Below are 14539 nucleotides of genomic sequence, written 5' to 3' on the forward strand. Positions count from 1 at the left end.
CCAATTAGTCTGTACTACAAATTCTATTACATTGTTAACTAGGTCAATGCATATTAGGTTAATTTAGTCATTTTAGTTCAATAATGAATTTGTATCCCTAAGGCTCAGTTGGTCACCATGGAAATTCAACTCATTATTAAATGCCTGATAATACTAATTCCCTTTTGCTCTCTGGTCACTTCACATTAGTAAACCAAACATTGTAATAAATTACATTCTTTACATAGCAAATCTTATTTTTCAATTGTTATAATGTCTATGTTTGATAAATAATGCAAATTTCAAATATATTTTTTGGGGCAGAGATATTTGTGTTTAAAACTAAATAAGCCATGTTAAGCTTCTAGTATTCCTGAAGACCATTTCTGTCATGTGTCTGTGACTACAAAGTATCAGAAGGCACAATTGCTTTCACTGGGAGTGAAGGCTGCTCAGGAACCACTGTGACTCACTCAAAGAGCATCAAGTTGAACTTGCATTTATGGTTCTCAAGTCGGTGTCTAGAAGAGTTGCCATCAGTGTATGGCAGGCACTCCACCTTCTAGTGGATAAACACACACATTTCCTCTATAGCACTCATTGGGCAATGGAGCCAGGGTGGCCCAGAACTTATTACGAGTAAATCTGTGACAACCCTGGATATGAATTTTGGAGAAAGTTCCAATAATCATTTGAATCTCCATAAGTCATGACTAAAATGCAATGCCTTAATGATAACTGGGTTCAAGTGAATTACAGTCCCCCAGATAATGGGAACTCTCATTATCACAGCATTAGTAGATGGCAAAAACTTGGTTCACATCATAAGGGTGACATCAGAGTCCCAAGTCATCAAAAATGTATTTTCCATTTTTAGTTCTACTCTTCCTTCTAAAACTTACATAGGGGTGGGCAAAAATAGATTAATAGTAATAAATAATGCAATGATTAAGAAATAAAAAATAATATAAGAATGAACTCTGTTTTGTGTACTCAAAACTGTAAACCTATCTGTATAATATTAAATGCAAGATGGCTTTAACCCCAACTAAAAAGTAGAGCCACAGAAAATCTAACTTTATGTTGTCTGAAGATCAGAGTTACTATTAGCAGAAATATTACCATTAATGTTGAGCTATAAATATTAGATATAGTGGCAGACAGTTTTCTTTGTGGCAAGATGCTAGAAAATATAGATTTACAATTCACACTCACTTAAAATCTGTATAGGAAATGGTTAAAACTGGAAAGAATAAAGTTGGGTATAAGACTTCAGGAAAATGAATAGCAGACATAAAGTCAATTTAATCTTAATCTACTTGATCAATTCAGATTCAAATCCTTGCTTTACTGCATGTTTCTCATCTTTTTGGTATCATCTTTGTTCAGCAGAACATTTACCATTAATTTTTTCATGATCAAGAGTTATCTAGTCATTGGATTCCTCCCAAATGTGGAACATTTATAGCTAGAAAAAAAAACAAAAAACTGATAATAATCACAACAACTACCATATAAGAAAGCTTTATGACAAAGTATAAATACAATACTTAGAGGGGAACAATTTAGGGTCTGATGCTAACAAAATGCTTGTCTTGTAATAATAAATCCTAAAGTAAAGATACATAGCTCTATTTGAAATCCAAGTAAATATGATCTCCCTGGTAAAAATGTTTGGGAGAGTTAGTGTCAACTGGCTAGATTTGACAGCATGAGAAATATTATGACAGGTGATTCAAGTTATTACCACATAGGCATCCTATATAATAAAAGAGAAACATGTAAATTGACTGTCCCTCTGCTATGGTCACAGCCAACTAGGAGTATGCAAATTAACCTGATAAAGATGGCAGATTAATTTGCATACACAGGCGCCAGGCAGAGAGCAGAGCGGGAGAGCCAGCAGCTTAGGGGGACATGGCTCCCTCGGTCGCTTCCCCAGCCGCTGGGTGGAGAGCAGAGCGGGAGAGCCAGAGGAGAGTGGAGCAGGTTGGGGAACTTGGTTCCCCAAGACACCAGACGGAGAGCAGAGAGGGAGAGCTGGAGGCTTGGAGGACTTGGCAGAGTTGGAGGCCCTGGGATGGAGACAGAGCAGGAAGGGAAAACCAAGAACGCAGGGAGCACCAGGAATTCTGGGAATAGTAGTTCTGATGGCAGCCCCAGGACCTGAAGCGGAAGCCCAGAGCACGGGGAGCACCAGGAATGCTGGGAATCGTAGTTCTGGTGGCAGACGGATCTCCTAGACCCTAGAGCAAAGTGAGCCTGGAGCAAGTTACTGTTGCGTTTGGGGATGGAGGGAAGGCAAAGGTGAGAGACAAAAGTAAAATCAGAGTGTCTAGGAAAAATTAAAGGGAAGATACCCTAAAACTTCCAGAAAATCTCCACCAGTGCAACAAAGAAAAAAAAATGCCTCTATTATTCTGTGAGCAACAAACCAAACTGGGTTGGGGGTCTCAGACAATTCACTCATATGATTGCAAAGACAGACAGAAACTCCTGGATTGGAGAGGGCTCCCCTGAGGGCTCCCAGATTGGACAGGGTGCAGGTCGGGCTGAGGGACCCACCCCCAGTGCATGAATTTTCATGCACCAGGCCCCTAGTTTCATATAGGCATAGAAATAGTCATGAAACTATACAAATAACTGTCTATTGAGCATATACTTCAGCCCAGATAGGTTACTCATACAAATGAACACTTTAGATAACTCAATGTGATAAGTACTATCATTAAACAACATTTTACTAGTAAGAAAATAAGGTTAATTAATCACATGCACACTTGCCCATGGGAAGTTGATATTTCTAAAGAGAAGTATTCTAAGTTTTGCAGCAAATGGTAAATTGACTTTTAAAATTAACTTTATCTTTCTTTTGAATAAAAAATGATTTCAGTTTCATAAATCTCCTGAGATACTTCAATGCTGCTCTTTTTATATTGTAATCCTGAAGGGATTAGTCCCTCGATAATTGTCACTGGTGTCAGTTTCAGCTAAATTTTGTTTTATTGTTAAACATATAAATGATACATCTCTAACAGAATGTTCACAATCTTTTCACTTCAATTTTACATTTCCATTATTATACAATGACTGTCAGGAAATATTTCATTAAAAGTTCATTTTAATCTAATGAATAATAATGAATGCTATTTTAGTAGTACTTCCCAAAGTTGACCACCTCCCAACAAATCTCATTATAAAATGTATCGAGAGAACATCATAGATGAGTAAATTGTACCAAACTACCAACAATAAACACTGTTCCTTGTTGGTAGTAATGAAAAAGATGCCAGATACTCTTTTTAAGAGACACAAGACATCAATAAAAAGTGACCAAGAATCATTGTAGTTATAGCAAAACTACCATTTTTTACTTTCTGAAAGCAAAGCAGTTACAGTCTTTCCCAAATGGGGCACAATTCTATTTCCCATTCTGTTTGGTTGGCAATCTTGTTCAATTATGCAGAATAAAGACATTTAAGAGGAAAATGGGTCCCTTATCAGCACTAAAGTAAGCTGTTTAAGGAACTTAGAAAACCCTACTATTAATCATTTTAAAACATAGTATATTCTTACCTCTCAAATAGCATTTTAATTCATACCCTTTAGATGTTTTGCTATGCAAATTCACAGCAATTAGTATGAACACTCAGTAGCTTAGAGCATGAGGTTTAAAGGGGCCTAGGATGCAATCTCTAGAAGAGAAAAATAGCAACCATGTTGGGTCAGATTTTCATATTACTTTCCTAATGCAGGAGAGTCATTATTCCAAAGCCCAATGCAAATGATTCAAGATAATGTGTGACTTAGGCCCCTTGGGCAAGTAATTATATTTCAGAAAATTACAAAATTTTTAACTCATTAAAAATGTATATTTGTGTAAATATAGACAGAAGGATAATTGTTATAAAAACTAAGTAGGGTAAAGAGATAGAGACTGAATGAAAGGGGCTATAACTGTGTATTATAATATGGTGATTGACAGGCATGTCTAAGCAGGTGATATATAGTCTGGTAACCTTAATGAAGGGGAGAGTGAGTTGTAAAGATATGGATTACAAGTGTTCCAGGCCACGGGAAGAGATTAGTGAAAAGTCCAGGGCATGTTTAGTATGCTTCATGGGCAGAACTTGGATTTAAATTTGAATATGATGACTAGCCTTTGTAGGTGTTTGAGCAGAGGAGTGAAGTGATCTGATTTTTAATGTTTAGAAGATCACTCTGGCTGATATTTAAAGAGATAAATATGGGGCCAGAAGATCAGTTAGGAGGCTACTGAATTTCCTTAAGCAAGAAAGATTAAAGGTTTGGATTCAAATGGCCATCATGCCATTAACAAAGTTCTTTTAACTATGCTGCATGTTTTCCATGAACCACTGTAATTCAGTTTCGTCCTTCCAGAGTTTGGTGCAGTATTTAAAATACAGTGACATAAAAGTATTAGTTGAATGAGTGAAAAAATAAATAACTAAAATTACAAAATAATAAAAACCATAAATATTCATATTTATGAATGTGATTAACTAGGACAAATGGAAGTAGTGAAGAGTTAGATATAATTTCAGAGGACTCCTGAGGCATATAGTGGAATGCATGATTTGAGTATAATTATATGACGACATAACCTATTTCAAAGAAATAGATCAAATATGAGTGGAAAACAGCTCTTTTCATGTTGAGTTCACCCACATTGAAATAAAAAAGTAGTGATAAACACAGTGGAAATCTCCTGAGTTAGAATAAAAAGAAGACTGAGCAACAAAAATTTTCAAATTTGAAAACTAAAAGTGCTTCCTATATATAGATCAGTGGCCTTAAAGATTTCATATATCACACATGCCTATGTGCACATGATACACGCTTGTACTGCTCTAGGTGGGTATTTAAGAGGTATGTGTTTACCACTGAGAAAAGGATGCTATAAGAATTAGGTAATATCACATGTTAAAACAGAGCTGCCTAAACTAACTGCATTTTCTTCTCAACATCCAATGCAAGTTATTAGGTCCACAGTTCCGGAAAACGCCACACACAGAGTTTATCTTTATTTCAAAAATATATTGGCTTTAAGAAAATTACACATAGAGAAATGTCAGCAGGATAGCTCTCATTGTTCAATATAACAAATACCCAATGTATATTGAATAACAGATCAATATCAATTTATACATCATCTTTCATATTATATCAAAGAAATCCATATTTCAGTTCTCTCCATTCAATTTTTAGAAATGATTTGCATAATGATTATCAATTTTGTGATACAGTGCAACTCAAAAGGATAGCTAAAATGTGAAAAGCTGATATCTAGTGTCAATAAACTCTCCAAAGATGTAAAACTAACTAAGTGAAATGTAATGGTAGGAAAAATGCCTAAAACATGACTGGCTTAGTAGCAAATCATGAGAAAGAGAAACCAGATAATTAATTGCATAAAATCAAAATCATATTCTACTATCAGGATATGCTTTTTTTTCTTGAAAATTTGGTTTGCCTCATCCAGGAAGTTTGCTATGTTGGACACTCTTCTTTCACAGCTAAATTGGTTTGGTTAATGGTAATCTTCAAATAAGTGTAAAATTATGAAATAATAAAAACTCTGGTTTTCTTTGAATATTAGTTAGAATTCTTCTAACAAATTAAGATAATCCTAATGATGTACCTGAAAAGAGTCCTGATGCTATACCTAAGTTCTCAGGGCCTACCTTCAATTGCTCTTTTTCCATTCTTTTAATTCAGTAAATCTCCATTCCCTCAATGGTGGAAGCAATATCTTCTTTTCCTCTTTACTTACCTTCCCCATCTTTCCCCATATACCGCTTACTTATTTTAAAAATTATTTAAGATTCCCAATATTTCAAAAATTACCAAATGTGCCACAAAGATGTAACTGCCTAAACAAAACCTAATCAATAAAAATTCTAACAAAGACATTTAATAAAATGCATGCTTCTTATTATGCTAATATACTTTTATAAAGACTATTGAGATTTCATCAGAAGATAGTTTCCAGGTCTTCATATGTTTAATATAGTTTCAGTGTTAAGGAGGCCAGACATTTCAAAATAACCTAACTAAAACATAACAAATGAATATAAAACACTGAATCTCAGAGCAGTGTAATATACTTAAAATGGTACTTAGAGGGTATTTGAAGCCCTAAATGCTTATTCAGTAATAGAAAAGGTTAAAATTGATAAGAATAGAGAAACAGAATTTTTAACTTTGGGAAAAAATAGTGAAATTTCGGTCAGGAGCATGTGCCTTGGTTGCAGGCGCATCCCCAGTGGAAGGTGTGCAGGAGGCAGCTGATCGATGTTTCTAACTCTCTCTCTCTCTCCCTTCCTCTCTGTAAAAAATCAATAAAATGTATTTTTAAAAAATATGAGCATTTAAAACTAGTAGATAAAAACCTTTGCCCAAGTCCATGTCCAAAGTTTACCCTCAAAATTTGCATGATTATTAATAAACTAGAGGCCCAGTGCACAAAATTCATGCACTGGCGGGGGGGGGGGGCTGTCCCTCGCCCAGCCTGCACCCTCTCCAATCTGGGACTCCTCAGGAGATGTCCGACTGCCGGTTTAGGCCCGATCCCACTGTGGGACTGCTGGCTCCTAACTGCTTACCTACCTGCCTGCCTGATCACCCCCTAACTGCTCCCCTGCTGGCCCAATTAACACCTTGCATTGTCACCAAAACTTGACAAGGACTCCATGAGAAAAAATAATTCATGTCCAATATTTACACATGAATAAAGATTAAAAAATGCCAAACAGCCCTAGCCAGTTTGGCTCAGTGGATAGAGCATCGGCCTGTGGACTGAAAGGTCCCAGGTTCGATTCCGGTAAAGAGCATGTACCTAGGTTGCGGACACATCCCCAGTTTGGGGTGTGCAGGAGGCAGCTGATCTATGTTGCTCTCTCATCGACGTTTCTAACTCTCTATCCCTCTCCCTTCCTCTCTGTAAAAAATCAATAAAATATGTATTTCTAAAAAAAAAATGCCAAACAGAATATTAGCAAACCAAATCCAGTAATAAATAAAATGACAGATTTTATCCAAAATCGCAAGTTTGATTTTCAGTAGAAAATAAATAAATAAAATTTACTCAAATAACAAATTAAATAATATTTATCATATTTACTTCAACAAAGGCAAACAAATTAAAACCTTTAATAAATATTCATTTAGGTTATAAAATAAAAGTCATAAACTCTCAGGAAACCACATCCAGAAGGCTTAGCAAGCATGGTAGAATGTATTTTCATTAGATAAAACCTTAACAAGCGTGCCTAATTTGCTATTGTCAGGATAATAACAAGTCAAGAGTAGCTACCAATACCCACTGTTCAAGATTACACAGGAGTTTCTAGCAAGTGCTGTATCAGAACAAAAAGAACTAAAAGTATAATGTCTCAAATGAAAAACAAACAAAAACACTGTCATTACCTGTAGATATCACAATGTAGATATCTACATTGAAAGTCCAAAATAATTTATAGGTAAATTATTATAATTCATAGAAGAATTTAGAAAGTTTTCTGAATTCAAATCAATATTTAAAATTAACATTTCTATAACCAGCAATAAACAATGTGGAATTTCAATAAAATCAATAATATGCACAATAGCCACATCACATTAATTTTCCAGGAATAGCACTGAAAATGTCTGAGAATAAAATTACAAACACATCCCTAATGATAATGAAAAAGCAGCAAATAAATACAATGTATACCAAAGAATGAATGTTTAATATTAAAAAGTATCACTTACCCCCTAATTTATGAAGATAATTTAATTCTAAAATTCAAGTAATTTGGTGTAATAGTGGATGTGTGACTTAAAATTTGATAAGCTGAATAAAAAATTTTAAAGAAATCCATAATGTTAAGAATGGCAGTACATTCTCAAGGAAGAATGAACTTTACCAGATATCAGTAATTGTTATAAAAATATAGTACATAAGATATGGTATTATCTCAGAGGTTTTTACTTAGAGAACAGGAATGAGAAAACACAAATATGATAATGTAATATATAATAGAGTCAACACTGCCGAATGAGGAAGAAAAAGATAAATTTTCATATCTAAAGAGATGAAAAGTAAATAAATATTTAAGCACTACCTTACACCAGATAAAAGTGAGGACCAGCTGGATTTAAAACCTAAATGTAAAAGGTAAAATACACTAGCTTTTAAAAGATAATATAGAACATCAGCATAACCTGTCCTTATGAAAATGATTTCTGAATTTGACTACATCAAAATTTAAAACTTCTAGAGATTTAAAAAAACAGTCTGCAAGATATATTATATGATATTTTCACCATATAGAAAAGGATAATATTTACAAAAAATTAAGAACACTTTGTCGCTCAATAAGAAAGATAAAAAAATTGAAAAAAATGAAAGCAGAAATAGTAATTTTACCAAAAAGAAGGCACCAACATCTCAGAAGCACAAAAAATATCAACTATATTAAAAATTAGTAAAATGAAAATTTAAGTCACAATGAGGCATGATATTGTAGCAGCAAATTAGGGGGAAAAGTCAGACACTATCTAGTGTTCACAGAAATATAGAGCAGTGAGAATTCCATTCCTTATTGATTACAGAAAAATCAGTATATCAACAAAACAGTGTGTCATAGACTACATGATATACCTGAAATGTGCATTCCTTAGGTTTACAAAACCTACTAGTGAGAATGTATCCTAAGAAAAAATTGTCTCTACTCTAGAACCATGTACATGAATACTTATAACAACATCCTATATAATAAAAGCCTAATATGCAAAATGACTGAACAGCAGAACAACCAGTCGCTATGATGCGCACTGACCACCAGGGGGCAGATGCTCAATTCAGGAGCTGCTCCCTGGTGGTTGGTGTGCTCCCACAGCAGGAGCACTGCTCAACCAGAAGCTGGGCTCAGGGCTGGTGAGCACAGTGGTGGCGGTGGGAGACTCTCCTGCCTCTGCTGCAGTTGGGTGGCAAGGAGCAAGGGGTCCCAGACTGCGAGAGCCCAAGACTGTGAGAGGGATGTCTGACTGTTAGCTTAGGCCCAATCCACAGGGGGAGCAGGCCTAAGCCAGCAGGTGGACATCCCCTGAGGGGGATATATGTATGTATATATATATATATATATATATATATATATATATATATATATATATATATTATATAACTAAAGACCCAGTGCACAACTTTCATGTACTGGGTGGGGGGTCCCTCAGCCTGGCCTGCACCCTCTCATAGTCTGGGACCCCTGGGGGAATGTCCACCTGTTAGCTTAGGCCCCACAAGGTGTGGGGCCTAAGCCGACCGACAGACATTCCTTGAGGGGTCCTTAGCGCCTCTGTGCTCAGCAGCCATGAGCCCGGCTTCTGGCTGAACAGTGCTCGTCTTGTGGGTACGCCGCTCAGCCAGAAGCTGGGTTTGCTGCTCCTTAGCACTGCCTTGGAGGTGGGAGAGGCCCCGCCACTGCTGCTGTGCTGGCCAGCTGTGAGCCCGGATTCTGGCTGAGCTCCTGTGTAGAGCATCTGCCCCCTGGTGGTCAATGCACATCATAGAGACCAGTTGTTCTGCCATTTGGTCGATTTGCATATAAGGGTTTTATTATATAGGATAAGCAAAATCTGGGAACTCCCCAAATGTTCATGAAGAGAAGAATGTTATCTATCTATTATCTATCATCTATCTGTCTGTCTGTCTACCTATCTATCTATCTATCTATCTATCTATCATCTATCTATGTATCTATATGTAATATGCTAATTGGTCCTAATGGTGTCCCAGTCACGACTTTTCAACAGGCTGCGCATACATAGGATCTGGTGGGTGGGGATGGGGCAGGGACTTGCGCTACCAGGACATGAGGCTGCTGCCGGGGACAGCCCCCCAGCAGAGGTGCGCGAATGCCCACCATGTGGCCCAACCCGGAGGGGGGCATCAGGATGGGGGCAGCACCCCCCTCCCACATGCAGGCCTGGCACGTGGCCCGGCCAAGAGGGGGGCATCAGGATGGGGGCAGGACCTTGGTGGAGAGCTCTCAGCACTCCTGTACTGGGGTCTGAAGGCGCGGAGAGGAAGGGAGAGCAGATGGGCAGTAAGGAGGTTTAGGCCAGGAGGGGAGAGCAGATAGGCAGTTAGGGAGATCAGGCCAGGAGGGGAGTGCAGATAGGCAGTTAGGGGGATCAGGCCAGGAGGGGAGAGCAGTTCGAGTCCTCAGGCTGGCAGGGGAGCAGTAAGGGGCATCAGGCCGGTAGGCAGGTGAGCACTTAGGAGCCAGTGGTTCTGGATTGCAAAAGGGATCCCAGATTGGAGAGGGTGCAGGCCAGGCTTAGGAACCCCCTTCCAGTGCACAAATTTCATGCACCAGGCCTCTAGTAAAAAATAAAAGAACAGTAAAAATGAATCAACTAGAATTCTATACATTGACATAGATGAATTTCAAAAATGATTGAGTGAAAAAAGAAAATCATACAGTATAAGTCTATTTTCAGATTAAGTTCAAACACAGGCAAAATGCAACCATATTTATTCAGGGCTAAACATGTAGACAGTAAAAAAATACTACAGAGAAAAATAAGAGTAAACAAAAACTTCAAGATTTGGAGGGAACAGAATGGTACAAATGATCCTTTTTCTGGACCTAGATATTGAGAACAAGGAGGATTATCTTCACTCTGTACCTGCATGTGTATTTGTGTGTGTTTACTTCTTTATTTATGGTTTATTTCATAATTTTTAAAGAAGGATAAACTATAGTCTATTGTATTTGTCATATATATTCCAATGAATCATATAATATACTAATACTTAAAGTTTTTTAATTCTGCAGAAAATTTGCAGTTTAGAAAACTTTTATATTAACAATTTTCTTTGAGGTCAATTTCCCTTGGCTCGAGTGAGGATAAGAATATAAAAGACATGTTCATTCAAGAGGCAGAAAGGATAGTATGAAGCAGAAATAAATGTGATGTTCTGAATTTTATATCCAAAACTCATCAACACAAGCAAAGGGTAAGCACACCATGTCAAGTGAAAGTAACTTCGATGAATTAACAATGACAGTTATCATTAGTTGAGTTTATATGTCCAAATAATTGGCCAATTACTTAAGGTAGATTATCTTTAATCCTCACAGCAATTCTGAATGGTAGAATATAAGAAAGAAAAATTGATTTGCCACGTAACCCAGCTCATGTATGCAAAAGCCAGTATCTGATCCCAGGAGTGTCTCTTATATGTGACCTTGTCATTACCTCATGTTTCCCAGATATTATTCAAGGTCAGACTGTAGGACGTAATGGAGCCAGATAAGACTTGACCTTTCATCTAGCTCTGCAAATTATTGGCGTTTGACCTTGGATAACATTTAATAAATATATGCTTAAGACTTTGTGTTTTTTAAATTAATTGGAGATCTTAAAACCTGTCTATTACAGTTATTATGAGGAGGTTTAAATTAAATCTGTATGTAAAACACTAGTACAAAACATCTGTTCAATTAATATTAGCTTATTCTATTATTATTATTCATACTTGGCAACTTCAGTTAGTTTGATTATATAAACATCTCCAAAAATTTTCAGCATCCTGTGGTTAGAAAGTGGGACATTTTGTCGGATTAATATAGGGCTGATTAAGCAAAAGGAGAAAAAAAAATAAGAGGACTCCAAAGGTAAGGATGCTGGTAACTAACACACTTTCATGATGGTTCATGGGGTCATGGCCAAGGTGGAAAGACAATGAAACCTAGAATAGAAAGACTCTCTGAGAAATGAAGAACATCCTTGGGAAGAGAGAGCAGCTTTAATGAAGACGGGGAGGGGGAGATTGAAGGGGCATGATTTGGGGAAAGGAATGAAAGAAGAAAATTAAAGAAGACTATAATAAGATCATCCACACCTGACCCAGACCTCAAAACACTTCACAGCCCCGAACAATTTCATAACTGTTTGGATACCATCACTCCAGTTTTCCTGGCAGGATGAGCTATGAGGAAGATTGACCAGTAGGACCTCACATTGTGGCTGAATTACCTGGGATGCAGCTTCTCGGGGTTGCTCAGATGTCTTTACCAAACAATAGCTTTATTTCTGTGACAAACTCACTATGAAAAAAACACAAAAAACTAGAGCCCCTTCGGTCAAATAATAGAATATGGACTTCCCATTATATGTTATTCTCTTTCATCAATTTCTACTTATATGGCCTTCTGAATCCCTGTTTCCAGCAACCTAATTTTTCAGTCCTCTAGAAAAACTTGCTTTTTCCTGTTAAGTTTTCCAACAAGAAAAATGTTTCCTCTATCTCTCACCTAAGACTAGAATTTTGCTACACATGTACAGGCCTACTTGACTATGTTTAACTTCCCGTCTGTTTGTCCAAGTATTGTTAACCTTAATCCCTGCCAGTGTCTAGAACAGTGATGGCGAACCCTTTGAGCTCAGAGTGTCAGCATTTTGAAAAACCCTAACTTAACTCTGGTGCCGTGTCACATATAGAAATTTTTTGATATTTGCAACCATAGTCAAAAAAGACTTATATTTTTGATATTTACTTTATATATTTAAATGCCATTTAACAAAGAAAAATCAACCAAAAAAATGAGTTCGCATGTCACCTCTGACACGCGTGTCATAGGTTCGCCATCACTGGTCTAGAACATGGTACCGTACCTTTAATATTTTGAATTGCCATTTAAACATACCTGACCTAATGAATCAATCTAATTCAAGACATATGTCTATTAAGTCAAGTCTTACTGAATATTCCCAAGATACCCCCAGAGATTATTAAAAAGCAGTTGGGTAATACCAAGTACTATAGATTTCTAAAAGCTTTAATGCCTTCTTCAGTTAATATTGTAAGGGCTATTTATTATTGGTTTTCTCTCTGCAATTTGAAATTGTTTTCGCTCTGACCCATGAGACATACCTTACGGTGTGCAGAAGAAATACTAATTAGAGATCCTTTCCGTGACAAATGAGACACTGCAGTAAGGGAAGTAGCACTTTGGCGTACACTGAACTCCATACCTGAGCGCATAGCCTCTTTCTGAATGCTTTCATAGTCATGCCAGTCTTTTCTTCTCAAACCATCTGTCCATGCATAGAATTGCCCATCTCCCAGGCCCAGTGGAAATGTCTGTGGAAAAGGAAAGTATTCAGAGCATAAAAAGGAGGTATTTCCTTTTGCATGGTAGGTAAACACAGCCAGGCACATAATAGGCAATCAAGGAATATTTGTTGAATAAGTGTTTCTTCCAAGTGTACTGAAAAGAAAGCTATTGCTAGTGACCAGATTAATAAACATTTTAAAACCCTGTTTCAGCTTTTTAAAAATTATTATTTATTGTCTAAAGTTTTACATATGTCTCCTTTTTCCCTGCTTAACCCCCTCCCCCCCCAGCCATTCCCACTCCAGGCAAGCCCCCATCGCCCTAGTGTCTGTGTCCATTGGTTATGCTAATATGCATGCATACAAGTCCTTTGGTTGCTCTCTATCCCCCCCTTCCCAGGCATTTGTCTCTGGATTTATTCTTGTTCATCAGTTTATGTTGATCATTATAATTATATCCCACATATGAGTGAGATCATGTGATATTTATCTTTCTTTGACTGGCTGATTTCACTTAGCATAATGCTCTCCAGTTCTATCCATGCTGTTGTAAATGGTAAAAGTTCTTTTTTATTACAGCTGAGTAGTATTCCATTGTGTAGATGTACCACAGTTTTTTAATCCACTCATCTGCTGATGGGCACTTAGGTTGTTTCCAAATGTTAGCTATTGTAAATTGTGCTGCTATGAACACAGGAGTGCATATATCCTTCCTGATTGGTTTTTCTGGTTTCATGTGTCAACCACAACATCTACCCTTTTCTATTTTATTTCATACAGAGACTTTAGTAATAATTCAGCATTTCACCTTTCATGAGCATAAAAGCCTAGCTGTTTTCATTTGCCCAAAGTGTAAATATTAGTAATGCTATCAATTTTGGTATGAAATGAAATGAATTTTGTTTGCGATTTGTATGGTTTCATTAATTTTGATCAAGTGTATTTGAATGGCCTGACAGTAATATTAGCAACCATTCATTGAATGCTCACTATGTGCCAGGTACTATGTTAAACACTTTGTATATTGAAGATTGTTCAATCTTTATGATAGTCTTTGGTTGTAAATCTCCATTTTTTCTGCCTATTAAGCTTGAGGCCCAGAGAACTGAAATAACTTGAATTAAACCACAGTGGCAAAGTCAGAACTTGGACCCATTCTGTTAAGACCAAAACTGTGGTCTTGAAAACTAGTAAATACCGCCTCCTATCTAGACTTCCGGTAAAGTATGTTACCCGGTCATGCTTACAGCTGAAAACTATCATGCACTCAACAACTGCCGTCAGAACATGTTTTGTGCTTTGGTAAAACCCAGTATGTTCTAATGTCAACTTGAAAAGTATTTCTGTGTACATTGCTGAAGCTACTATTTTTATGGTGTTTATTTTTGGTAATAGAACAATGTTTTAAATAAATATTATTTTCACCAA

At 36.8% G+C, this 14539-nt stretch overlaps 1 protein-coding gene across 1 annotated transcript in view; it reads right to left on the reverse strand.

The window, feature by feature from the left end:
- GALNTL6 (polypeptide N-acetylgalactosaminyltransferase like 6) overlaps positions 1-14539 on the reverse strand; it is a 937179-nt gene that overhangs the window by 591961 nt on the left and 330679 nt on the right. Inside the window, exon 3 of the mRNA XM_081090925.1 lies at positions 13030-13138. Coding sequence (XP_080947051.1) covers positions 13030-13138 — 109 coding nt within the window. The remainder of the gene's footprint in view (positions 1-13029; positions 13139-14539) is intronic.

Source organism: Myotis nattereri, assembly GCF_964212035.1.
Source record: "Myotis nattereri genome assembly, chromosome: 5".
Lineage (NCBI taxonomy): Eukaryota > Metazoa > Chordata > Mammalia > Chiroptera > Vespertilionidae > Myotis > Myotis nattereri.